Source organism: Delphinapterus leucas, chromosome 19, assembly GCF_059928025.1.
Source record: "Delphinapterus leucas isolate spDelLeu-1000000601 "Yukka" chromosome 19, BTC_Dleu_Yukka2, whole genome shotgun sequence".
Classification (NCBI taxonomy): Eukaryota; Metazoa; Chordata; class Mammalia; order Artiodactyla; family Monodontidae; genus Delphinapterus; species Delphinapterus leucas.
This window is the reverse complement of record NC_143147.1, coordinates 44,877,306-44,904,392: the sequence shown is the minus strand read 5'-3', so window position 1 is coordinate 44,904,392 and position 27,087 is coordinate 44,877,306. Positions and strand designations below refer to the sequence as shown.

At 40.9% G+C, this 27,087-nt stretch overlaps 1 protein-coding gene across 1 annotated transcript in view; it reads left to right on the top strand.

The window, feature by feature from the left end:
• The first annotated feature begins 9,349 nt into the window (after positions 1 to 9,349).
• Positions 9,350 to 27,087, top strand: part of TAF15 (TATA-box binding protein associated factor 15) — a 29,440-nt gene continuing 11,702 nt past the window's right edge. The window contains exons 1-7 of the mRNA XM_022552569.2: positions 9,350 to 9,444; positions 15,891 to 15,930; positions 17,426 to 17,477; positions 17,560 to 17,644; positions 17,727 to 17,829; positions 19,832 to 20,025; positions 21,445 to 21,565. Coding sequence (XP_022408277.1) covers positions 9,438 to 9,444; positions 15,891 to 15,930; positions 17,426 to 17,477; positions 17,560 to 17,644; positions 17,727 to 17,829; positions 19,832 to 20,025; positions 21,445 to 21,565 — 602 coding nt within the window. The 5' untranslated portion in view covers positions 9,350 to 9,437. The remainder of the gene's footprint in view (positions 9,445 to 15,890; positions 15,931 to 17,425; positions 17,478 to 17,559; positions 17,645 to 17,726; positions 17,830 to 19,831; positions 20,026 to 21,444; positions 21,566 to 27,087) is intronic.

Below are 27,087 nucleotides of genomic sequence, written 5' to 3'. Positions count from 1 at the left end.
TCTGTGGGGAGGACAGGGGAGGAAACGTCTTCTCCTGGCGGTTGTGGCTACCTAAGGCTTCGATGAAGAGGGATTCTGGCCTACCCGAGGGTCATTGATGGTTTCAGCCGGGCTGGCAGGGACCGAGGCCCTGAGGTGTGAGAGAAGGAGCCCTGGGCTGGAGTCAGAAGAATTGAATTTGAGCTCCTGATCTGCTTCTTTGCTAGCCGTGCGAATCCTGTCTCAGCCACCTGCTGGCTGTGTGGTCTTGGGCAAGTCACTCACCCTCTCTGAACCTATTTTTCTCAGCAGTGAATGGGGATAATAGAATACAGACATCAAGTGATAATAGGGAATATTTAACGAGAGAATGCCTGTAAATAACTGAGCACCGTACCTGGCATCATGCAGTCCGCATTTTATATCGGTAAAAGATAGACTGCAGCTGTGTGACCTTTGGCAAAGAATTTACTTCGAGCGTCAATTTTCTCATCAATGAAATGATAGTGAATAATATTTAGTTTCCAGAGTTGCATGAAGATTGAGAAAATGAGTGTAAAGTGCCTGGCTTTATATATCCCACACAATCCTAGTAAGGGTGGACAGATGATTTACGTGAAAAGCTTAGTCAAACTCGTACTGAGCAAAAGTAAACTGTTTTCATTATCCGCCTTAGTGACTGCAGACGGCTTGCTGTCTCTCTTCCAGGCTCAGTTTGCTAGCCTGTAAAAGGCAAATGGCACAATGATACCCACCCGTGGGGATCGATGTGAGGTTTAGATGAGTTAATGTGTGTAAAGGTAATCTGGAATCTATAAAGCGCTAAGCAAATGTAAGGCAGTGTTCTTATCCGAAGTCTTAGGGCCTTAAGTGCACAAGATGTTTTTGTGTTGTTAGAGAAAGGCGCTACTTGGACAGAGGAATTTTTAAAAGGCGCCTCTTTGATTGGACTTCTCAGAAATAGGCGTTCCTGGGGCGGACTGTTTGGAAATAGGCCACGCTCACCTCACAACTAGCCAATGAAAAGGGGACACTCATTCTGGGCGAACCAATTAGAAACAGGCACTCGTTTGGGCAGACCAATGAGAAAAAGGCGCCCTTCAAGGGTTCAGACACAATCCGGCAAGGGCTCCGCTGCGGGCACAGTTAAGGGTGGGTTTCTTTGTAAATTCATGCCCCCTCTCTGCCGGTGCCCTTGTGCACATCTATAGGGAGCATCTCTGCCTGGAATGGAGACGGTGGACAAGGCCTGGGTCTTACCCTCAGAGAGCTTTCAGTCCAGCGGCAGACTGTGACCAAGGTTCTCAGCTAAGGACAGAACAGATGGCCACAGCTACAGATTCAGGCAAAGTCCTGCAGTGAGCCTGGGGGAGGGAGATGCTGAAGGGCTGAGCATCGAGAAGGGTTGCTAAATCTAGTACGGTAGCTTGAATATCAGATTAACAACAAATAATTTTTAAGTATAAGTATGTGTCAATGCAATATTTGGGACATACTTATACTAAAAAATTATTCATCGTTTATCTGAAATTCAGGTTTAACTGGTCACCCTCTGTTTTATCTGGCAATCCTAGAGAGTGCATGTATGTGTGTGGGGGACAGTGTCAGAAGGTTGCAGTTATGACATGGCACATGGTGCCCTTGACTAATAGATGGATTTTGATAGGTCAGATGTGGCTCTGCTTTGGGGCAGGAAGCTCTGAGGAGCACCAGTTGGTAAGGACACCGTGGGCCAAGTTGGAGTCAAACCCAGGTGTGCCAATTTGTTCTCCAGGGAGAATCTTGCCATCCCTTCCTCCAGCACATCCCTGGGGTTTCTCCATTTCAGCTGCACTGGGAGGACAGGGGAAGGCAGGAAGCAGGGGTCCTCTGGAGGGCTGAGTGTCTGGAAGGAGACAGGCTCAGCCACCCAGAGAACTGACCCTGCCTTTCTCTGCATCTGAGGTTAGCCCTGGTCCAGGAACCTGAAAACTAGCACCACTATTGTGTTCGAAAGTTGACTTCCTCTGCTTTCCCTTTGTGTCCTTGGTTGGATTATTTCATCTCATCCTCACCTCTCCCCACTCCATTTCTGCTTGCGAGTGCCTGCAAGAGTTTATGCAGAACAGAGCTTTCTTTGCCCACACACCCACCCTGGGCTTCAACCATACCATATGTACAGGATATGTCTATTTCCCGAAAAGACAGTGTGTATCCATGGTTAGAATGAGGGGAGCAGGGGGATTCAGTTCCCTGACCGCCTATGAAGCTTACTCATAAATCCCAGAGCACCAAATTCTGTGATCTTCAGGAATCCTGGGGCCTATACTTGCAGCTCCACAACTGACTTGCTGTATGTTTTTACTTTCCAGGACACATCCCGAGCCAAATCACTTTGGATGATGTGAATGAGGGCTGTTTGCCATTGGCGGGGAGACTGAGCAGGAAAGAGAGATGAGAAAGGCAGGGTAGTTTATTGGAAAGACATTATCCACAGCAAGGGTATCAGAAGAGTGATGGGAGGAGAACGGCTTTGGAGCAGGAATCCTCAAAGCAAGGTCCAAAGACTGCCCACATCCAAAACAATTCTGTGGTGACAAGTCCCTATATTAATCCAATAGGGACTTGTATCTTCCTCTGGTGGGAGTGGGGGTGGAGGTGGGAAGGAGGAATTGGAACAAATAATAATGGTTAATACTTGCTGAGGAATTAACATGCACCATGTATGTGCTATGTGCTTCATATAAATCATGTTATTGTATCTTTGCAGTTTCCTTATGAGAAAGCTACTATTATAAGCATCCTTATTTTACAGATGAGGAAATTGAGGGGCATGGATTTGATCCCTAGTCAGAGAACTAAGATCCCGCATGACTCACAGCCAAAAAAAAGAAAATAAAAGAAAAAGAAAAAGTTCTTACTTAGGGACGTACATTAAAGTCAATTGTAGATTTCATTTTTAAAAAATGTGATTCTTGGACACCTGCACTGAATCACCTGGAGACACTTGTTAAAAATTCAGATTCCTGAGTCCCACTCCAGACCTGCTGGATCACTAAATACTAGATACCAATGTTTAAGAGGAGGGACTTCCCTGGTGGTGCAGTGATTAAGAATCCGCCTGCCAACGCAGGGGACACGGGTTCGAGCCTTGGCCCGGGAAGATCCCACATACCGTGGAGCAACTAAGCCCGCAAGCCACAACTACTGAAGCCCGTGGGCCTAGAGCCGGTGCTCCGCAGCAAAGACAAGCAAGACACCGCGATGAGAAGCCCGCAACAAAGAGTAGCTCCTGTTCTCTGCAACTAGAGAAAGCCCGCAGGCAGCAACGAAGACCCAAGGCAGCCAAAAATAAATAAATAAGAAGTAAATAAATTTATAAAAAAAAAGTTTAAGAGGAAAATAGCTCTAGGTTTTCCCTTAGAAAACTCTGGCTCTCTCCTTCTCTCCCTCCACATCTTGGCTTAGCAGGTTCCTGACTCAACTAGCCGGCAGTCCTCTCCATAGCTCCTCTTCAAAGAGAGCTGCTTCCCCTCCCTCCCTCCTCCTGGACTGGGGCTCGGTTTAGATCCACAGTGCCTCCCAGCCCTCCCAGAGTGGACAGAACTTCTGAGGAGCTCATGCCAGGGGCTGGGCAAGTTGCCTGCCCAGGGGAATAGTTGGCAGCTGCCCAGTCATTCGTTCCTGCCTGACAGAAGGCAACAGCTGGCCGTTGAGTCCTCTTCCTGACCAGGACCCCTTGAATCAGTCAGGATGTGTGGACCTGGACAAGGCCCCTCTGGGCCTCAGTTTCTCTCTTCATAATATGAGAAACAATCAGCTTTGTTTCTGCCCCTTCCTTCACCCCAGGAAATGTGCAGAACACAAAGCAGATGTTATCAGGAGTTCTGAGCTCTGGAGAAAACCACTAATGGAATGATCAACCTCTGAAAACCACAATGATAGGAATAACCAGAGGAATAATGAGGATGTGAGATTAGTTTGGGAGAGCTGACGAGGAGGCTTTCTCCAGAGATGCGAAGACTTTAGCTGTGATAATCTGGATTATTATTGACCATAACCTCTGTGCATTTTAAGCTGTGATTCAATTTTGGAAGCCCTAACTTTCTAGCAAACACCTCCACCTCTGGAAGAGAGATCTCCTCTCTCCAGAACAGGTGGATGTAGTCACACTCACAAGTATACCTCCCTTTCTACCACCCTGTACATACACACCTGCCATGTTCCTAGGGGACTGGAAGAAGCAAGAAATTTGGAGCGACACAGACCTGCGTTTGAATCTTGCCTTTTTCACACTCTGTTGACCCTTACAAGTCAACTGATCTCTCTGTGTCTGCCATCTAAAATGGGACAATAATAATTCCTGCCTTTTCTGCTACCCCGATTTGCTATGGGGAGCAAGCTAGACAATTAATTACTGTTCAGTCTTATCAAGTGCTGGGGCTTGTGTGCACAGACATAAGCGACTTGCATGTATTCTTCACATGGGTTTCACACTCAAAAGCACTCATATCCACACGACTTACACAAGCCTGTCCTGCCCCAGGACAATTGCATGAACACCTACCTCATCCCAAACAATGCTTTCTGGCTCAGAGCTGCCCCATCAACCCTAACCCTCATCACAGTTTGCAGGGCGTCAGCCTCTTCTGGTTTGTTTTTTACTCACACCAGGACCCAGGGGACTTGCCAGGAACACAATAAAAGGCTGGCCAATCTGGCCCTGTGCCCCACTTCCCTTCTACATAAAGGCCGTCTAACCTCCAGGCATCTGGTCTGAAAGGCCGGGCCAGGACCTGTTCAGCATCTGTGGCTTTGCTTAAAAGACCTGCTAACAGGAAAGTGTCTGGTTCCTTTCCACCCCAAACAGGAAGTGCCTGCCTCTGTCCAGAGGACAGGGCAGCAGGTCACTCACAAGGAGCCTCCTCCCGCCCTGCCGCAGCGGAGTGTCAGTCTCATCTCCGTGGGAGGCTTGCTCTCTACAAAGGCTGGAGGTGTGGGGCTCCAGGGACCCCTCTGTGGGGTGGGTGTGGGTGATGAGGGCACCTGGCACAGAGCAGGCCTACAGTGTTCAACAAATACTCACCAAACACTTACTCTGTGCCCCATGGGAGATATAGGGAAGTCCTGGATGAGGTTTTTGAGCTTGAGGAGTTTCTAGACAAGTCATGCCATTTTTTTCAGCATTTATTTATTCATTCATTTAAGTCCCCCCCACCCCCTTTCTTCAGTGCCTACTGTTTCAGGTGCTGTATGAGGCACTGGGGGGTTCAGAGATGAACGATGCAACCCAACTACAGAACAAATTGGTCTCTAAGCAGGTAGGCAAGCCCTGAATTATGTGGTCCAATTGTGAGCTCCACAGGATTTTGAAAGAGGCAAAAGATCACTGGGGTCTGGTTTCTACTGTGGTGGGAGTAATAACCTCTCCCTGCCCCCTACAATCTGTTCTCAAGATAGCAGCCAGAGTAATCCTGGTAAAATAGCTCAGATCCTATTGGCGCTCTGCTAAATGGCTCCCTCTACTGGTTTCCCTTCTCATTCTGAGTAAATTCACAGTCCTTGCGGTGTCCTACAAGGCCCTACACCAGTGGTGGAAGAGTTGGGAAGCCAAACAGGGTGGAGGCAAGAAGACTCTACCAACCATAGGCTGGAGGGATGAAGGGAGGGGTAGGGTTCTGGAGCCCAAGAGCCAGGGTCACCAAGGGAAACTGGGTCTCTGGAGAAGATAGGTGCTGCCTGAGACACCTCCTGTGGCAGACAGGGAGGTGGGGGTGGGGGAGGAGAAATAACCCTTGATCCTCCCTTTCTTCTACCACCTAATTTCCCACCGAGATGCTCCCTGGCCATTCTAGCCGGAAGCTACCACCTAAGGGAATCGATGAAATTGAAACCAGCTTGCAGGGGTCCGCTCCCCAAGTGAGGACCCAAGGAATGGATCAGGGGCAAACAGACCCACTACTAAGACCTTCCCAGATGCATTCTGCTAAAGCTGATGTATGAAAAGTACCTGCTGTCTTCCCTAAATACATAGAGCGAGGGTTAAAGTTTGTGGCAGATAATCATCCTCGCAAAAGCCTGGAAGGCAGGAGGGCACAGGAGTCAATCTGGAGTCAGTTTGTGGTAAAGAAGGACCCTTGGAAAGAAGCCCCAGAACAATGCAGACCTGGGAGTTCTCTGTTTCAAGTCTGGGAGACCACAGACACTGCAAAAAGAACGTGGGGCTTGGCCCAAAGGCCTGGTTGTGAGCTCTGTTTCTGTCCCTAGTTGGCTGTGTGAACTTGGTAAAGAATTTCACCTCCCCAAGCTTCAGTGTTCAGTCTACAAAATGTGGATAACAGCAGTATCTATTTCACAGGGCTGTCCAGATTAAAAGAGATAATGGATATAAAAAACTAAATGTCACTCCTTTGATTAGATTCCTCAGAAGTTCTCTATTGTTTTAAATTTAACATCCAAACTCCTCCACAAGGCACACAAGGATTTTCAAAATGTGGCTTCTGCCTACTTCTTTCACTTATCACCATTCCCCACCCCTGCAACTCCACAGACCAGCCAGACTGAATCACTAAAAACTCCCAGAACCCTCTTCTCTCCCGGTCTCTGCAAATACAGCCCTTGCTGCCTGGAGCATGCTGTTCCCGATATACACTCCCCCGGCTAACTCCTGTTCTTTCTTCAAAGCTCGGTTTAGGAGGCATCTCCTGCAGGAAGACTTCCTTAATAACCCTTCTACCCTTCATGTAGGCTACGTGCTCTTCCTCTGTGTTTTCAGACCACCCTCTGCACCCTCCAATTCTAGCATGTTCAGTAGTTTATTGGAATCATAGGTTTGTATTGTCCCTGTTATGAGAAGGCCCTTCCTGGAGGGCAGGAGCCATCCTGCTTCCTGTTTCTCTATTTCTAGGTCTTCCAGGGCCTGACACCTAGTAGACCTCAGGAGATGGCAGCTGAGTGAAGAATGCATGAATGAACGGTGGTACAAACTTAAGGGGTTGATGATGAGCAACACTTTTTGTATATCCATCTTTTAAAATAGCCTAATTCTAAAAAAATTCAAAAAGAGGAAACGGGACTTCCCTGGTGGCACAGTGGTTGGGAGTCTGCCTGCTAATGCAGGGGGCGTGGGTTCGATCCCTGGTCCAGGAAGATCCCACATGCTGAGAAGCAACTAAGCCCGCATGCCACAACTACTGAGCCCGAGCCCTAGAGCCCGCGTGCCACAACTTCTGAGCCCACGCGCTTAGAGCCTGTGCTCTGCAACAAGAGAAGCCACCACAATGAGAAGCCGGCGATCGGCAACAAAGAGTAGCCCCCGCTGGCGGCAACTAGAGAAAGCCCGCGCGCGGCAACGAAGACCCAACCCCACCAAAAATAATAGAATAAATAAACTAAAAAAAAAATTAAAAAAAAAAAAGAGGAAGAAAAACCTAGAAATCGTGTTCCCTGCTCCCCCAACTGGCAATAACCGAATTCTCTCCTGCCCAACTCCTCCTCTGGGGTTGCCTTCCTCAATATATACACTGAATGGCTAAATTGTTTTTAGTCATGAAAGAATTTCTATTTCTTTAGCCTTGCTTATTTGGACCTGCCTAGAGAGTTCTGTGACCCTCTACCTCTAGAGCTGAGCTCTCATTTACTGCTAGTATAATGAAGAGAGATGACCTCATGCCTCTTTTTCGGACCTGCAGGCAGTAATTCTGAACTTACCGCTCCACCTCCAGCCCAGCCTGCCCCTCCTCCTTTTCCCGGTCACAGTGAATGGCACCACCACCCGCCCACTTGTCCAGGTGTGAAACTCAGAATTTACCCAGGACTTCTCGCTTCTTTGTTTTTGGACTTCTCACTTCTTTTCCCACCCAAATTGGTCACCAGATCTTGCTGAGTCTACTACCTAAGTATGTCAGGGATCTTCTCACTTACCCCCATCCCCGCAGCCACAACCTAAGTCCAGGCTACTATGATCCCTCACCAGAATTATTGCATTGGTCACCTAATCGGTCTCCCTGCTTTTAGGCACCTCTTATCTCCATACATTCTTCATATTGCAACCCGAAAATGCAAATCTGATCTTTCTTTAAAATCATCTGGCAGGAGTTACCCACTGCCTTCAATAAAGCACAAACTCTAATGTACTTTACAAGGTCTCAGCTCTTTAGCCCCCTAATTTTCTGGCTTCATCTCCTACCACACTCCCCTCCTGGGTAAACTCCAAACATATTGAATCACTTTTTTAAAAAAAGTATTTGTTTATTTGGTTGGGCCCGGTCTTAGTTGCCTGCACACAGCATCTTCTTTGTCACGTGTTTAGTTGCGGCATGCAGGATCCAATTTCCTGACCAGGAATCGAACCCAGGTCCTCTGCATTGGGAGCGTGGAGTCTTAATCGCTGGACCACCGCGGAAGTCCCAAGTCATCGAAAACACTTTTCCCCACTTAAGAAGTGGTCAGCTTCTGCACATCACCTATGGTTTGTCTCATCAGATGTCACGTCGCCCTTGGGGAAAATGTCCTTGTGTGCTCTCTCTGAGCTTTCATAGCCTCACCTCAGACTCGAGAGCTTGAGGCCCCTGTAGGCAGGGCAACAGAACAGTTAGACCCACAGGCAGTGGTGCCTGGTTACCAGGATTCCAATTCCACATTGGCCATTTACCAGTAGTGCGACCCAGGGCAAGTGAATTCTGCCTTCTCGTCTGTAACGTGGGAATAGTATTTCATCAGTCTGTTGTGAGAATTAAACAAGATGATGCAAGGTGCCTGACAATTAGAATTAGCTATTATCCTAGCACCGAAAACTAAAGCTCGACCCCCTACCCTGACACATCCTCAGGGTCCGGTTTGTGTGTGATTTCGTTTTAAGGCACACGTTTGTTCCAGTATCACCTTGTAGTCTGTTACTCGGCAAGTTAGTTACAACAAACCGGGAGGCGACTTGGTCCCGCAGTTCGTCACGACTTTACGGCCCGGAGCTCAGCAACTCCCAACGCCCCCAGGTGGCTCAAGCCTTCTGCAGCCCAAGCGGAGCGAACTAGGACATACCATTCGAAATGTCCTTTTCTAACCATATAATCTGCGTTTATAAGGCTCTCCTGTTTCGCTTCCTAACCTCGAATTCTATTAGATCCAATGAAGTGAAAAATAGGACTGTAATCAGGACGTACCGGGTAGGTTCAGTCCCCTCCCCCATCCCGATCGCGGCAGTGGTACGGCCTCTCCACAATTCCCTCTCAATAATGGTACCGTCCGAGGAGGGGGGAACGGGGATTCTGAAGTCCTCTGGGTTCTGGTCTACCACAGAGCCACCCCTCGAGCCGTGGCGTTGTGGTACCGCCCACTGCCCTCTGATTGGCTGCCGAAGTCCCGCATTCGGGGCCAGATCGCCGCGCCGTCCTCAGTACGGCTCCGGCCGCAGCGCCGCTTGCTTCTGGTTTTCCTTGTTCTCTGCGGGTTGTGGGGGCTCTGCGCCGCGGCCGTTAGTCATGTCGGGTAGGTGACACTTTCAGCGAGCAGCGGCAGCGGCGAAAAGGGGCCCGGCGGGGTTGGGCCGTCTTCCCGCCCACCGGAGGGCCCCGCGGGAAAGTCTCCGGCCCTGAGGGAGGCTGGGGTGGGGGTGTGGGGAGGGGGGGGGGGGCGGACGCTGCCGCCGCCATGTTGGACTGGAGGGACGCACGCTCCCAACGCTCTCCGTCTGCAAATCCCGGCGGGAGCGCCTCGAGCCCCCGGTCTCTTGGCCCTGTCCTTGGAACCCGAGGCGACGTGTTGCTCCCGGGGGAGGGTGTGTGAATCGGGGGGCGGAGGCCGCTACGCCATCGCAGGGGCGGGGGGAGCCCGTGATTAGAGCATCGGCCGGAGAGAATCGGTGCTTCTGGTTCTCCGCTCCGCCTCAGATCTTTCAGCGAGGCCTCCGGCCAGTCATCTCGCCGCCTCGTCCCTCAGTTTCCCCATCCGTGACGTGGAGCTGGGCCTTCCTGACTCACCCATTCATCAGGTGGGGGCCTTGACGCTCTGGGAGCCCTTTTAAACGACGTTGCCTGACACGAAATCCTACATACATGTCGTCATTCCCTCCGCACCAGCCTCCCGGATTCGAGATGGGGGTGCTTGCGTAAAATTCCTCTTCACCCTTCTTTGTCATCTTCACCTCTTCAGTTGTTTATCTCCTGCACGAGCTTGAAAGTGAGCCCTGTTTATTATTGATGGGCTCTTGTAGGTCCCTGTGGCATTTACGTTGAAACATACAGACCAAAGGAAAGGCAGTCTTCCATCAAGCACTTTAAATTGACAGAGGCACCCCCGTTGTGTGAAAGAGAAAAAGAGGCCTTGGTCTTATCAGGACAGCCCGTTTAGGTCTTGCGAAAGTAGAATATAAAGTCCGGGACGTGGGTCTGCTCTTGACTTAGCAGCCCAAGCTGCCACACAAGGCCCTCTGTTGTTGGGCACATCGCAGGCTGCAAAGAAAGACCCGGCTCCCCACTTGCTAGGAACCATCATGAGAATTACATGTTACTTTTCAGGTGGAAAAGCAGAACACGTCCCTGAAAGCCATATGGTTGGGATGAAAATGACTGCTGGCAGAGTATTTTACATTTTTTTAAGGGAGAACTTGTTGATATTAAAAAAAACAAAAACACAACCCCCCCCCCCCCGGTAATCCAGTTTTGCAGAAGAGTGGAAATATGTGACAAAAAGGAAGCAGCAGGCTGAGAGGAGACCAAATTAGCAAGAATGGTTGGACAGGGAAATGATAAACATTCTTTAGATTAACATTGATGTTAAGCCAGAAGGTTGATCTTTAAGGGGAAGGGGCATCTACCTGATGTAAGAGGCTGTTAATTGCACAGAATTTGTCTCTTTAATTCTTGCTCAAGCAAGAAATAATTTCTTACCCCAAAGGTGACATTGGTACATATTTTACCAGCTGCATAATTTGGAATGAAGTCTGGTAAAGCTCCACAGAAGTACATAGAGGTACACTCAGGAGGGTGTGTAACCCATCCGTGATGTAAAAAAAAAATTTTTTAAGATTCTCCCACCTTCATGCAGAAATTTACCATTTCAGTGTATACAGTGCTCATTAAAAACCATTGACTTGTCTCGATTTTTGACATAATTATTGGCTTAAAGCAATGGCTTATTTTTGTAGGACTGGGTAGCTTTTATGGAAAATTAAGTTTTAGAGCTGTACCGTTTGTAAAATCCAGGATTTTCAGTGTGTCATAATAGTGTGTGAGCTGGGTAATCCATTATCACTGGTCTTTAGAATTACCAAGACAGCACTTACTTGTCATTTTGTAATTTGAGTTTTTTTAACATCAAAATTGACTTTCATGTCAAAAAGAACTAATAATTGCTTGTTTCTACATTAAGTCAATTAGAGTTAGAATCTTTTAAGTTCTACTTAGTGTTGTTATATACTCTGTACATTTTGTAATTTGTGTATAAAAATACTACTTTCGACTTTGTATAAAAATAGGAATAATGCTTTTGACTCCCCCCTAAACAACTAATGGCATTAAGTTTAGTTAAGTCCTTTAAACATTCCAAACTATATTGTAAATTTAACTTATCAAATTGACTCAGCCACTACAGGTGCCTGACAGGACAGACTTATAAGCGTAATAAAATAAATGCTTACATAATAAATAAATCAGAGTTGTAAATATTGTGAGTCAGACTCTCAGACAAATGTGAATTATCTGACACCTTTGAAGTTAAAATCAAATCTAATATCAGTTATACATATAAAAATTACGAAGTCAAGAAACTTCTTTTGGCACTATGGCAGACTAAGATAACTTGTAAATCCTCTGTCTACGAATAGCTAAAAATGCAAGAACTTACATAAAACAAAGGGCGAGCCCCTGCTGCCAGAAATGAAGTAGAAGCCAGCATGGTAGGCATAGAGAAGGGTGTAGGTCTCATTCAGAGACTTGGAGTTTATTGCCCAAATAACTAAGGACAGGAGATGCAGCCTTGAGACCATTAGAGCCATGTAATGGGAACCCTTACATAAAACCTGGATGTTTGAAGGACTGTATCTTAAGTGAAAGAATGAACTAGAAAAAACCTTTGTACAGGATAGGAGATAACAAGGAAGCCTGGGCCTTGAGTGAGGGAAAAAAGTTTTTTCCTGAGAATTTGTAACTTGGGACCTGTGCTTCATACAGTTTCGGTGTACATTTAAATTAGTTATGAGGTCCAGGAAACCTCAGGCCAAGAAATTTAACATAAAAATTGGTTCTAGACTGACAGTAACCTTGGGGTTTCTAGTAAAAACAAACGAAAAACCTTTTCTGAGGAAATTTCAGAGCCTAGGTCACGAGGAATCTTACAGAAAAAACAAGCCTTGCAGAACATAAGTTCACAGTAAAACATTGCAGAATTCTGGAAGACAATTCGCCAAAATGAGAGTGACAAATGGCATTTGAATCCCTAATAGTCTGAAAGCGAGTATTAATGTGTTTAAAATTATTAGAAACCTAAAAGAAGTAATCAACCCTAAGACCAAGACGTGGAAAATGGTTACGTAGATTTGAAAAAGAATCAAGTGTCAAGTGTAACTTCTAGAAATGGAAAAAGTGGCCAAGTTGAATTGCAGATAGACCTAGCAGAAGAAATAATTAGTGAGGTAGAAAATAGATATAATTACCCAGGATTCAGTTCAGAAGGATAAAGATGAAAATTGAAATTTTAAGAAGTATAGGAAATAGATTGTGAAGTCCTGTCATATATCTAATATGAGTTTGAGAAGGAGTAAATGGTGAAGAATTAATAGATAGTTGAGAGTTTTCCAAAATTGATGGATCAAGAAGCAGTAGCCTCAAACATGAGACATAATCAATTCGTACCTAGATACCTAAATGTGAAACTGCAGATTATGAAATACCAGTGACAAAACTATCAGAGGAAATAGAGAAAAGGTAAGATTGGTAGACTTCTTGAAAGTTTTAAGAAGCCACTAAATGATCTTTGGAATTTAGAGGAAAAATAACGTTTGACCTTGACTTTTTTACGCAAATAAAAGACTAAGAATACCACTTTCAGGCCTTTGCTGAAAGAACTAATAAAAGAAATCCGAAAGGGAGGAGTGGGATGCAAAAAGATACAGAGGAAGCAAATGCAGTAGATAAAAAGTATTGACTGTGTGGAATCTAGAGTTTTAAAGTGGAAGCAAAAGATAACGGAAAGAAAAAGTGGAAGCAAAATAATAGGTGAAGGCTGTGATTGGCATTATAGCATTAAAGTTCTTGTATGCTAGTGGAGGTCGAAGATCATTTTGAACTTTATCAAGAATGCATGTTAAGAATTGAACATACTCTTTAAATTATGAATAGTGACTTATTAAAAGAACAGAATTTGAACGTCTAACTTCCAAAGCAGTAGAGGGGGAAAGGGAGTAAGGAAAATCCAATAGAAGGAAGTTAAGGAGTTGAAAAAAAAAGACCCTGGTAAGTAGAGAGTCTAGTATAGGCTGGTAGGAATAAATAAAAAGTAACAATAATAAAAATATGAAAACATCAGTTGAAAGACAAAGATTTTCACATTGGGAAAAATTGATCTAGATGTATGCTCTCAAAAATGACATACCTAAAACATCAGAATAAGAAGTGTTAAAAGTATAGAGATAGAAAAATATTAATCAGGCAAACATCAACCAAAAGGAAGATTGTTTAGTTACATTACCAGTCAAAATAAAGTTTGGACATTTTTAATGATAGTCTTCATGTAATGTTAAAAGGAAATTCAAAAAAGAAAAAAAAGGGAAATTCACCAGGAAGCTGTAAATCTGTACTTTTATGTGCTTTAACAATATGGCCTCAAAGTGTAGAAAGCAAAAAAACACTCAGTGAAAGAAATTGACAAATACAGAGTCAAATAGGGAATTAAAAAAAATTTAAACATACTTCTCTGTGTAATTAATAGATCAGGTAGACCAAACATGAGTAAGAATATGAATAATAGAACTAACAAGCATCATCTTACGGATTTACAGAATTCTTTCAACATTTAGATAATACAGTTCTTATCAAGCACATAGGAGACATTTATGTAAGTAAAAGTGTTTACCAAGGGGAAAAGCGAAAAACAGCAAATCCTAACAAATACCTGGAATAGTACAGAAAATACCTTTTCTGGCTGCAGTGGAATAAGAAGACAAAACCACAAAGAGTGTCAAAACCCTATACACTTGGAAATAAAAGCACCTAAATAATTCATGGGCCCAGATACAAGGCTCAAGTGTCAAGTACTCATAATGAGCAGTTGTTTAAAATGCCATAGATAACATTTATAAACTGATTTTCTCTGGTGAATGTAAAACATCTACTTTCACTAAGAGCTCGACTTGTTGGTCAATACTCTTATTTCTATATTCTAGAGTTTTAAAGTCAGCCAGCTAAAGAAGTCAGATTTACAGTTTCAGAGAGCTGAAGTTGACTGAGTTAAGAGCTCTGATACTTATTAGATTTAAGGCAGGGTCATATGACATATGTGCTGTGTACTTCTATAATTTTTGCCTGAGCCAAAGTACAATAAGGTCTTGGACTCCACTCTGTCACTGGGAGAACCCACGTCAGTGCCTTGGGATATAATTTAACTTAAAGCTTCATGCATCCCCAGTGTATGTATATTTGTTTTATTCATACACCCCCTCCTCCCACAGTAATCCTTTTTAGTTTCTGAATTGGTTGAAACTAACTTCCTTTGCCATTTGATAGATGCATCTAATCTCTTTATGATCCAGTTAGGTTCTGTATCCTTTTCATATTTTTCTTATTTGGTTAGTTACAAATCTAGTCATGTTATTATTATGGGCAGTGATGCACAAATTTTTTTTTCATCTCAGGTAGCCTTATGTCCACATTCATAAAAGAAGTAGTTTGTGTCAGGATTTCATTCAATATTTTAGTAGTTAAGGATTAAAAAAATTCTTGTTCAGTCTGATTGGCGATCTCTACTGTAGAAAAGTGGCAAATTTGATGTCACCCACTTATACAGCCAGTGACAGTGTTTTCATATTGTAGCTTTATATGAATTGAATGAAAAAGTCATTGATGTGATTTGGTATTTGGCGGGTTTTCAGAACTGTTCAACAACAAATAGTTTTATTCAGATTAGACGAGATTGGGCCTAATAGCAGTTGAAGACTATCAGTCATTTTTTTGCAGTTGAAAGAGTATTTCATATGATACTCTTCTCTTACTCAGTCACTAATAAAATTAGGTCATTCATTTGACTCTGAGGAGAAGCCTAGAGGGTAGAGCCTCTTCAAAAATTTTTGGAATAACCGACATTTTAAAGTATTGAGAAAAGTTCACAGTTCAAATTATTATTATTATTTTGACGTATATTACTCAACTCATGCCTTCCTTGGTAGTTTTTATTGCCAACAAGGAAGCTAGAGGTAAGTATTGCTGAGTCGGTATATATCAAGTGGCTTAGCTGCTTTTACCAAGTCTTTGGAGATCTTTTTGTTGCTGCTGACAGCCAAAGCAATCCAATCCAATCCAAGGGAATGGCAAGGATATGAAGTAAATGTAATCCTGGGGATTTATTTTAGAGTGTGCATTTTCCCCTTTTTGATCCTGATTAGTTTTTTTAAACATATCTTTTTATATATAAAGATAATATAACTTGAGCTTTTGAGTTTTTGTTGAAAGGATGGGTTTTTCACTGACTGTTTCTCATTTGTTCACTTGGTTTTTGTGACCATCAGGACATGTTTGTAGAGTAGTTGTTTTCAAAGCTGTAGTTACTGTAAATAGCTAATACTATTGGCACAGATTTTTCCTTGCACTGTATTTTTAACTTCTAGTTTTTCTTTCTGTAGTTTATGATATTTTCTTATCACATTTCATCTGTAAGAGCTAAAGTCAGCCTTTGAGGGAAGCCTAATTTTAAATAAGATTAAAAATTCTTTTTATGTGTTTTAGATTCCGGAAGTTATGGTCAGTCTGGGGGTGAGCAGCAAAGGTAAAGTATACATACATTTCAATAATACCATGAACGAGTAGAACTGAGAAAAAAAGATAAATTTAGTCAGGCTTTCCTCTTAAGCTTTGGTATCTTGACGTCTTAAGAGTTAAATCTTAGCTTGTGAAGGGGAAAGAGTCAGCCTATGTACATAGGTGCTGTAAGATATTTTTCTTTTTTTAAAAGGCTGTTTGAATCAGTAAATATAGGTGCCCCCTAGAGATTAAAATGAATCTCATAGGTATTATAAGGATTGTTTTCTTTAAGAAATTATTTAGAAGAAACAATTACTAAAAGGATTTAAGTAGTTGAACTATAACAGCTTAGAAAAAGCATTTAATTTTTTTGATTGTATATAATATGCTAAATGTGTTTTTTCTGGAGTGGATTTTCTTGAAGCACTATGATAGAAGTGTTTAGCATTTTTAAAATCATCCTCACCATGCTCACAATAAAAAGAAAAGTCTGTTTTTATGTGAATGTATACATGCAGTAGGATTCTCTTGCTTACCAGAAATACAGCCTTCACTTGTAGTATAAGTGTTTTGCAGCTCAGTGTGAGATATTCAGAAGAGCAACTCAGATACCTTCTGTCATCAAGTTTTAAGCTTCATGAAAACAAGACTGATTTGACTTTTTTATTCTCATGGGATAGACCCTCATAGTAGGCAACTAGCAAATGTTTATTCAATGAAATATGTTTTATAAAGTTAAGAAATTCTGTTAGCATTTGATAGCTCTAAAATAGTAAGATTTTTTGGCATATGTTTTATTTTTCTTTGGTATATATTCAGAAAGTTTGTTTCTGACTTGTTAAAGCTTATATGCACTAAAATTAAAGAAAGCTCAACTCCGAGAAAGCTGCATGTATTCATTCATTCAGCCAACAAACTATGCCATCCTATGCTATGACACTGGGGATACAATATACTTTCGTTCTATGATAGTATTCTGAAGATATACATGCCTTTCATTACTGAGGCACTAACAATTGGATGGTTAGTGCCACACTGTGCATTTTCTAGGATGTTAGAGGCAAATTTAAGGCAAATGGTAGGAAGAAATTAATCTGTCACAGCACAGCTAAATTGATTAAAGCTCTAACTTAAAGAGTCATTATTTTTCTGCTTCAGATATTTATTATGGGTCTTGCTACCATGTAGTCACTCCCCTCCACCCCCAGCCTCCCACCCATCCAAGCATAATTCTGTTGGAATTTTCTAGCTCTGGTGAAGTTTTGTTTATTTGTGGGAGATTGTCAAAGCAAAACTTCTGGTGTGTGTTTGGCATTTAAGAGGTCTGGGAATGATTTTATTTATGTCTTTGACAGTCTTTGGTTATCACCTTTCAGTTTAGACTCGAAGAGGTAGTTAGATCAACAGTTTCTCAGGAAAGAAGCTTGTATTTGAGTTGAAAGTTGAAAATGAAGATAGGGTTAATTTAAGCTTTTAAATTCTAGCACATTTCTTTCAAGTAGTACACTTTTCTTTTACAGTTATTCTTCCTATGGAAATCAAGGCAGCCAAGGTTATGGACAAGCACCACAAGTAGGTTAAATATAAATTGAGTTCTTTATAAATAGTTTTAATCTTAAATATGCAATGAAACTTGTATTTACCTAAATTTCAGAGCTATTCTGGCTATGGGCAAACTACTGATTCTTCATATGGGCAGAACTATGGCGGCTACTCCTGTTACGGACAAAGCCAATCAGGTTGGACTGATTTGTTAAATTTGCTGTTTTAGGAATTTAAAATCAGAACCTTTCCTAAATGGTATATCTGTTCAATCTTTAGGTTATTCACAGTCCTATGGTGGCTATGAGAATCAAAAGCAGAGCTCATATGGCCAGCAATCTTATAATAACCAGGCACAGCAAAACATGGAATCATCAGGAGGGTAAGGAAACAGTGAAAGTACTGAGGTGTTGGGAAGTGGAAATAACACTTTGGGTATTAAACAGCTTTCACTAACAAAGTCCTAGCTTTAAACTTTTTTTTTTTTTTCCCCAGAAAAGTGTTGATGGTGTATGAATTTCACAGTTTTGTATTATAAAGAATGTGGAGATTGTCAATATTGATATTTGATTCTTATGATGTGTTATTTGTACAATTAGTTTAGCTGTAAGTGAATACACATGATTTAAATGTTAAAATGTAAAATTTGAACCTCTGCTTTATACCTGAGATGAAATAAAAACCTGCCTATAAAAGGAGACTTATCAATGCTTACTTTTCATTTCCAGTTTATTTTTTAACCATTTTAATGTATTTAATGTCCTTTTCAGGGGCAAAAATATTAAAGAAAAAAGTGCCAAAACCTATGCACGTATTTCAAATACCCTAAAAAATGTTTTAATTGTTAATATAGGTAGGTGAATATTAGCAATTTTACAGGTCTTATATATTTTTTTAAAATTTTCTGATTTGAGGAGCCTGTACTTGTTATTAATTTTAGTAATAGCAACTTACTTTTTACTGTGCTTTACAAAGTACAAATGTAGGGAATACTATCCAGAAAGCGTGTTACATTAGAAGGCTCTTCAAGCCTGGTTAGTTTTAAATTTAAGGAGAATCTTTTCATAAGGATGCATTTTTGGTAATGTGATGTATAAATGTGGACCAAAGAGAAATGTTAGATTTGGTTTGACAGTCAGTCATTCTAAAGTGAAGGTCTAGGGTTCTGACCTTTGTGATGTGCTTTGGGTAGGGAGTTGGGGAATCGACCTTTATTAGATTGTTTTTTTTTTTTTTTAAATTAATTAATTAATTAATGTCTGTGTTGGGTCTTCGTTTTTTTGCGAGGGATTTCTCTAGTTGTGGCAAGCGGGGGCCACTCTTCATCGCGGTGTGCGGGCCTCTCACTATCGCGGCCTCTCTTGTTGCGGAGCACAGGCTCCAGACGCGCAGGCTCAGTAGTTGTGGCTCACAGGCTTAATTGCTCCGCGGCATGTGGGATCTTCCCAGACCAGGGCTCGAACCCGTGTCCCCTGCATCGGCAGGCAGACTCTCAACCACAGCGCCACCAGGGAAGCCTCTAGATTGTTTTTTTTTTTTTCCCTAGATTGTTTTGCTCATTTGATGCAGAGTAAGATGTGACTATTAAGTTGTGAGGCCATTTTTGTCCCCCCCCCACCTTTTTTTTTTGAGTAAACATTAGAACTCAAATCCAATTAAGTGTTTCTTTCAACATTCCCATCCTGAGAGTAGGTAATTAATAGTCATATTGCTCAGAACATACTTAGAATTTTCTTTTTGAATTGCAAGAGAAAATAAAGCAGTCTCATTTGGTAGTTAGACTTTGTTTCAGTTAAAAAATGGCATCACAAAGCAAGTTCCTTCCTCTTACTCAGCAGATTAAAACTTTGAATGATTTATTGCTATTTTCTAAAATTTACTATTATTGAAGATACTTAGAAGAATGTACTAAAGGTAAGGTTCTAAAGATAAGAAAATAGTCCCCAAAATATTATTAAATAATATTGTTGTTAAAACTGAGATAGAGCCTTTTAGTGTAACTATTAAAAGGAGTCAGCACTTGCTGTGTCATGTTTGTTAAAGAGTCAGACATATTACTGTACTTTATGTCATCTTTAATTTTTTTGTAATTCAAGATGATAAAAACCATAGTGATTTTCTTGCTTCTCTACAGTTTTCAAAGGTGTGTGTGTTTTTTCTCATGATGTGACACCTCTTCAGTGATAGTAGAACTGTTGTTTGAAAGTCATTCCATTGGTGATAAGATTCTGTAGATAAAAGAGCTAAATGATTCCTACCAGAAAAGGGTAGTAAATGTGGATGAGGTCTAGCTGGGCAGGCCTCTTATAGCAATCAGTCTCAGTCAGCCTGCTGCAGTAAACAGTCCTTCTGTAAAATCGCTCAAGTTCTTGATTTCTGTTTAGCCAAGGTGGAAGAGTGCCTTCATATGACCAGTCAGACTATGGTCATCAAGATTCATATGACCAGCAGTCAGGCTATGATCAACATCATGGCTCTTATGCCGAGCAGTCAAATTATGATCAGCAGCATGATTCCTATAATCAAAACCAGCAATCCTACCATTCACAAAGGGAAAATTACAGCCACCACACACAAGGTAAGATATGCTGACCTCTATTATTTTTCCTTTTTTCCCTTCATAGAATTGTGTATTGAATTCTGTATTAAAAGACCCACAGAGGATTTCAACTGTTTGTAAGAATTTAGAGTCACCCTGAACATATGTTCTGTCTCATGTCCATCAAAACTAGTTTATTAGATTGATATTTCTGAACTTCTTGGAGACTCCAGATGGTCACGTGATTTTTTTGCTGGCTGAGTTTTTGAATTTCCTTTGTTGTCTCAGTCAGCTGATCATTTAACAATGAATACTGCTGCTACCAGTTCTTTTTTATAATTTAATTTAATTTTTAAACATTTTTTATTTTTTGGCCGCACCGTGTGTCATGTGGGATCTTAGTTCTCTGACCAGGGATCGAACCTGTGCCCCCTGCAGTGGAAGCACGGAGTCTTAACCACTGGACCTCCAGGGAAGTCCATGCTACCAGTTATCTTGGTACTGGTGCTGTATGTGATTTGAGGAAATTATGATCCTATATTAGCCTTCTCTAACCTCAACTAAGAAGGACCAGTCATTCTTTCTTTTATGTATATCATTTTATATATATCATGATATTTAGGAACCTGATCAGCCATAAAAATGAATGCTTCAAGGGCAAAGGTCCTGCCTTACTCATTTTTATACCTGCTCCATAAATATTTGTTGGATAGTTGAATGAATGAACAAGTGAATGAGTAAGAGTGGAAGCTCATTCACTGAATATCTTCTTCATTGAATATATTCACTGAATATCTCTCAGTTTGAAAATCTAGTTATTCCTTGTCTGTGTTTGATTTACACTGAAATATTTTCGACATGAAAAATAACTTTTAAGATTAGCGTATTCTTTTAAAGTATTTATTGATTGATTGATTGATTTGTTTGTACCAGGTCTTAGTTGCAGCTTGTGGGCTCCTTAGTTGTGGTAGGTGGGCTCCCCAGTTGTGGCTTGCCAGCTCCCTAGTTGTGGCATGTGAACTCCTGGTTGCGGCATGCATGTGGGATCTAGTTCCCCAACCAGGGATCGAACCCGGGCCCCCTGCATTGGGAGCGTGAGCCTTAACCACTGCGCCACCAGGGAAGTCCCTAAGATCAGGGTATTCTTTTAATTTATTAGAGTTCTGTACCTAATGTACTTTACTCAAACTACTCCATATTATCATCACATCAAATGGTGATATCCACATCACCATTTTGCTTTCTGACTTTGGTAGAATGGAATTTGACACACATATAAGTCTCATACATTTAATTCCAGATGGTGTTCTGATGACTTGCATTTGAGTTTTGTGCACATGTGCCATTTTCTGAAGGTCACAGGTGACCTAAAGAGCTATTTAATATTATGTTGTGGAAAGCCTTTGTCAGAAATTTCAAGTTGTTTATGTATGTATGTATTAATTTTCTTTTTTGTAGATGACCGTCGTGATGTGAGTAGGTATGGAGAAGATAATAGAGGATATGGCGGGTCACAGGGAGGAGGTAGAGGGCGTGGGGGATATGACAAGGATGGAAGAGGTCCTATGACAGGATCAAGGTAAGTTTTTAGGTACAGATGTCTACATTTCTTCTCTCTCTCTTTTTTTGTTGTTGTTGTTACTTAGCTGGTTCGATTCCATCATCTGATTTAGTTAAGAGGCCTATAAAAGAGATTATGTTGTAGAGAAGAGGACAGAAATTCAAAATTTATTTTCAGTCTTAAGATGTCACATAAATTACCTCAAAATAGGCTTTGTTAGCCGTTAGTTTATGTGGTATATATTAAATACCAATGGAGAAAAGTCCCCTACTATGGTGTGGTTAAACCACTTAACTATGTTTTTCCTGCCAGAACTATTGACTCTAAACTCCTTTAAAAGATGACTCTGGGAAATCCAAGTGTTTTATATGTAGAAAATACAAGGTAAGTTAATTCTAGATTGGAAGGTGGAGAGGCTGTTCTTTAATCTTGAATCCCCTTGGGAAGGGAAAATATTAGGAGGCAATAGCAGATTATAAATTTGGGGTTGGCAAATGAGAGAAAGATTTTATGTAACTGAATTATTTTGTCCCCATTCTTAAGTAAACAGTTATTGAGATAATTAGTGCAATGTCACATACCGTTGCATATTTTGTCTAGACTAAGCTGTGGAAAAGGAATGACTTTTTAATTCAGCTTTCCTTTTCTCCATTGTTAGTGTTGTCAGGTTTTGGTATTTATGGCATATGTTATGAAAGGTGGCTTTAAAATTACTTTCAAATGTATGTGTAAGTCTAGCGCTTTTGCTCTAAAAATAGGAACGAAAAAGTAATTGACATTTATTGTCCTCAGATGAGGTTTGTAGGTTGCACATCCCGTGTGTAAAATATACAGGCTTAAAAGATAATGTGTGTTCCTTGGGAATTGAAATTGTCAGCCTGTTAACTGACAATATTATATCAATACCAGGTCACTCTTTTGCTTCTTAGGGACTGTTTGTTCCCTGAGGTGACCTGAGAAAATCAGTTACATACAGCACTGTTAATTTTTCAAGTGAGCCAGGAATTTGATCTCATTGACTTTCTCTCTGTTTAGTGTATAGTGCTTTGGTCTGGCAAATCTAAAGCCTAAACATATTTGATAAATTTTTATAAGACTTGAACATTAAATGTCTTTTGATTGATAGCTGAAGTCAATTTATTAAGGTAAAACAAGTATATTGTATGCCTCTTCATCATCATGTGGATGTAAGTGAACAACATAGAGTGGTGTGGTGCTTACTCTCTACCTAGTAGCCTCGCTCCCTCAAACAGAATCCCAAACAAGATAACTAACAGGTATATGTGATTTTCTGGTTAATATGTTGTAGATAATTGGCTGCCTTGGGATGCTGTATGTTTTACAGCATATCATAGGTTTAATTTTCTTCATAAGGAAGTTATAATTATATCTATAGATTATCTCTGAAACTATGACAGTGTCTGACTGAGAATGGTAGAACCCCACTTTTCAGGAGGAGGAGGGTAGGGAAGTCTTTAAAAGTATGTTTTCGTTTTTGAGAGATGACTTATCTTAGAATCAGAGTTGAAAGGACCTTGAGTGATCCTCCTGCTAAAAGAGGGAAGATCTGTATCTTAACCAACCCTGGACATACCAGTTTTAAGCACTTCGATAAACCTCTTTGGCAACATTTCAGTATAATTTTTGGCCCAGGTACTGAATCATGAACTAAGTTTTTGAGTTTCAAATCTTTTTATTTAACTTTAGAACCTCTTCAAACAAAATCTTGTGTAGAAGCCCAGGATGTATTAGGTCAAAATGATGGTGATCTGGTTCACGTCAGGGTAGGGTTTTTGGGGGAGAGGTCTTACCCAGTTGCTGTCTGTATACTCCCTCCCTCCCCCCACCCCACCCCCTTAGCCAGTAAATGGAATGTGCATGAAAGGCCTTTTTAAGAAATTTATGTGGATGATTATACTTACTCTCTATATTGGATGGGCAAACTTTTTATGTGAAAGGCCACATAGTAAATAATTAAGGCTTTGCAGGCCATGTGGTTTCTTTTGCAACTGCTCAGCTCTGCTCCTGTATAAATGAATAAACATGGTTGTGTTCCAATAAAACTTCATTTATGGTTACTGAAATACGAAGTTCATATAATTTTCATGTGCCACAATATCTTGTTCAGGATGTGATTTTTAGCTTATTTACAGGGGTGAAGTGTTTCAAATTAAAAAAAAAAAAAAGCCCAGTTTCAGGGCTTTTTTTCCCCTTACACTTGGTTTTGCATTTAAGTACCAGAAATACCCAAACATTTTTTGTTAGTCTTCATCAACACTCCCATTTGTGTTTGTAATCATCTTACTTAAAAATAGCAAGGTTGAAAATATGATCCTTTCAGGGCTGTTTGAAGAATATTTGGCATTAGTTGGGTTTATAATTAAAGAAGGGGCACAGTTTGCAGGTGAAGGTGGGATGTGTGGTAAAGGATATGACATTCTTAGACTCAAGTTGTATGATTGCTTGACTGTAGGAAGAATTCAGACCAAAGGAAGCTGTCAGCTTTCCAATTTTGGAAGAGAAACGTGAAGACTATAGGGACTATAGGAAACAGTGTTTTTCTTTGAAAAAGCAGTTGCAGCAAAAAAGATTGAATTTCTAATTGTTATCTAAAATAGATCAGTGGCCTCCTACTGGACTAGAAGCTTAAGGCCATAAATTTTCTCAGTGTTTTTAACTTTAGCATTATGCTGAATGCATTGCAAAATTACTAGAACTTTATAGATAACCATTTTCCATTATTAGCATGTCATCAAGTTAAGTAGATTTTTTAGGCTTTAATAGCTCAAATCTCAAAAAAGTTATTTTAAATTTTGAATGTCTTCTTATAAGAGTTTTTTTGTTTTTGCGGTGCGCGGGCCTCTCACCGCTGCGGCCTCTCCCGTTGTGGAGCGCAGGCTCAGCGGCCGTGGCTCACGGGCCCAGCCGCTCCGCGGCATGTGGGATCTTCCCAGACCGGGGCTCAAATTCGTGTCCCCTGCATCGGCAGGCGGACTCTCAACCACTGCGCCACCAGGGAAGCCCTTATAAGAGTTTTTGAATAGCTCTCTTAAAAATGTGCATGTGTGCTGGTGATAGTCCCGCCAGTGCTGCCCAATATAAATATAATGTGGGTCAACTGTGAGCCATATGTGTAATATAAAATTTTCTAATAGCCACATTAAGAAAAATAAACAGCTGAAGTTAATTTTGATAATATATTTTATTTAATCTATTTTATTTAATCTATTAATCTATTTAACATCACAGATATGTAATCAGTATAAAAATTATTGAGATAATGCACATTCTTTTTTTTATACTAAGACTTTGAAATCCATTTTGTATTTTACATTTAGAGTACATCTCAATTTAGACTCTCCATATTTCAAAAGGTCAGCAGTCACATATGGCTAGTAAATGTTGTATCGGATAGTGCAGCTCTAGAATGGTAGATTCTTGGCCTTCTGAAATGTTGGTAAATTACTAGTATGAAAAATCAAACACAGAACAGTTTTTAAAAAACTAATCTTTTTCAGTATTTCGCTAAGTTCCTTTTTCTCTCTGTATTGAATTTTCTGGGAATAAAGATTCCTATATTGTCCTTTTACTTCTTGGCAGTTTTAGTCCTTGAATATAGATATATTTGGATTTTTAAAAATTAAATTTTGGGAATAGAGATTCTGTCAAAGTATATTTTCTTTCTTGAGAAGCACCTGAAATTAAATCTGACTGTCGTCTCTAAATATGTAATGCTGTAACAGTGAAAGAACCCTCAGAGTCTACCCTAGAGTAGGCTGCTCATTGTGGTTTTGAACTTGGGACAACGATTTCTGTAGTTGAGTCAAGAATACATAATTGATTTTCCTATGCAGGGGGCACTCAGCCATAAATTTTGAGTATTCTTATATTATGTCTCTAGTAAATGCCTCTACTTCCTTACATTAAAATGTCCTTACTTCAGAAATTCTTTATGTGTACAAGTTTGTTTCTTTTTCTGGGAGGGAAACAAATTTGTTGTGGCAACATCTTGACTCAGATGTTCACATGCCTTTGTGTCTTAATTTGCTAGTGGGGCCTTAACTTAGTTTATGGAAAAGGGACATGTAACTTGACTGCAGATTTGAAGAAAGATTCTTAACCACAGGCCCATCTTCTGTTAACTGATTTAATAGTGGTACTATTTGAGGTTTATTTACTGTGTTTAATATAATAAATTTCCTAGTAAGGAACTATAATTAATTAATATGAAATTTCTTAATAAGGAAAGAGAAAAGCGACTGAAACATTGGAACTTGAAAGAAAGCCTCACATAAAATTATAGGTCATCTAGACCAGTGCTTCTCTAACTGTAATGTACATATGAACTCCTTGGGGATCTTACTAAAATGCAGATTCTGATTTAGTAGGTCTGGGATGAGCTTGCTTTTCTGAGATACTCCCAGGCTCTGCCTTTGCTGCTATTCCATAGACCACCTTTCAGGTAGTAAGGGTGTAGACCATTATTTTGCGAAGGAGGAAACTGAAGCCTAGGGAGAATTACTGACTTGTCCAAATTTTCAAGATTGATTAGTGATAGTTAAGACTATACCCTGAGACTCCTACTTTGAAGACTAGTACTTTTTCGAATGTACTTATGGGTGTTTCCATATTTACGGCCATTGTGTTTGAAGTGTTCAGCTGCTGAATTTTCAAAGGAAATGCTCAGTAATGATGACTTAAGTTAAAATGCCATTGTATGGAGGAATAGAAACTTATAAACGTATTCAAGTGTCATTTGTTTTATATCCTTTATACTTTACCAGGGGTATGTCCTTTTTTAAAAAATTGTTCAAAGTTATATTGCTGGCCAGAATAGAAATTTTAGGAACTACTTGATATATGAAATTGCATATTTTCCCTCCATTGTGGTCAGATAAACAATTTGGTACTTGGTTAAGTTGGCAGCAGAATAATTAAGTGGTGCCTCTTCCAGCACTTAATTGTGCAAATATCCTATTTTAAAAAAATACTTTATCCTGGGTACTTTAACGTCCTGACATAGGAATGTGGGTTTAATATATTCTTTTTTAAAAAAAAATTTATTTATTTTTGGCTGCATGGGGTCTTTGTTGCTGCACACGGGCTTTCTCTAGTTGCAGCGAGTGGGGGTTACTCTTCGTTGAGGTGCGCGGGCTTCTCACTGCGGTGGCTTCTCTTGTTGCGGAGAACGGGCTCTAGGTGTGTGGGCTTCAGTAGTTGTGGCTCGCAGGTTCTAGAGCGCAGGCTCAGTAGTTGTAGCACACAGGCTTAGTTGCTCCGCAGCACAGAGGATCTTCCTGGACCAGGGCTCGAACCCCCTGTCCCCTGCATTAGCAGGCGGATTCTTAACCACTGCACCATCAGGGAAGCCCGATTTAATATTTTCACTAGCTCTTTTTTCATCATTTTTAGAATTCTAATGATCATCTTTGAAGAAACCTGAGATATCTTGTTTCTAATAAGATTTTCAGCAATTTAATCTCAGAACTCTGTTTGGCTTCCTTTCCTTAAAGAGTTAAGCTATGATATATAGGCCATTT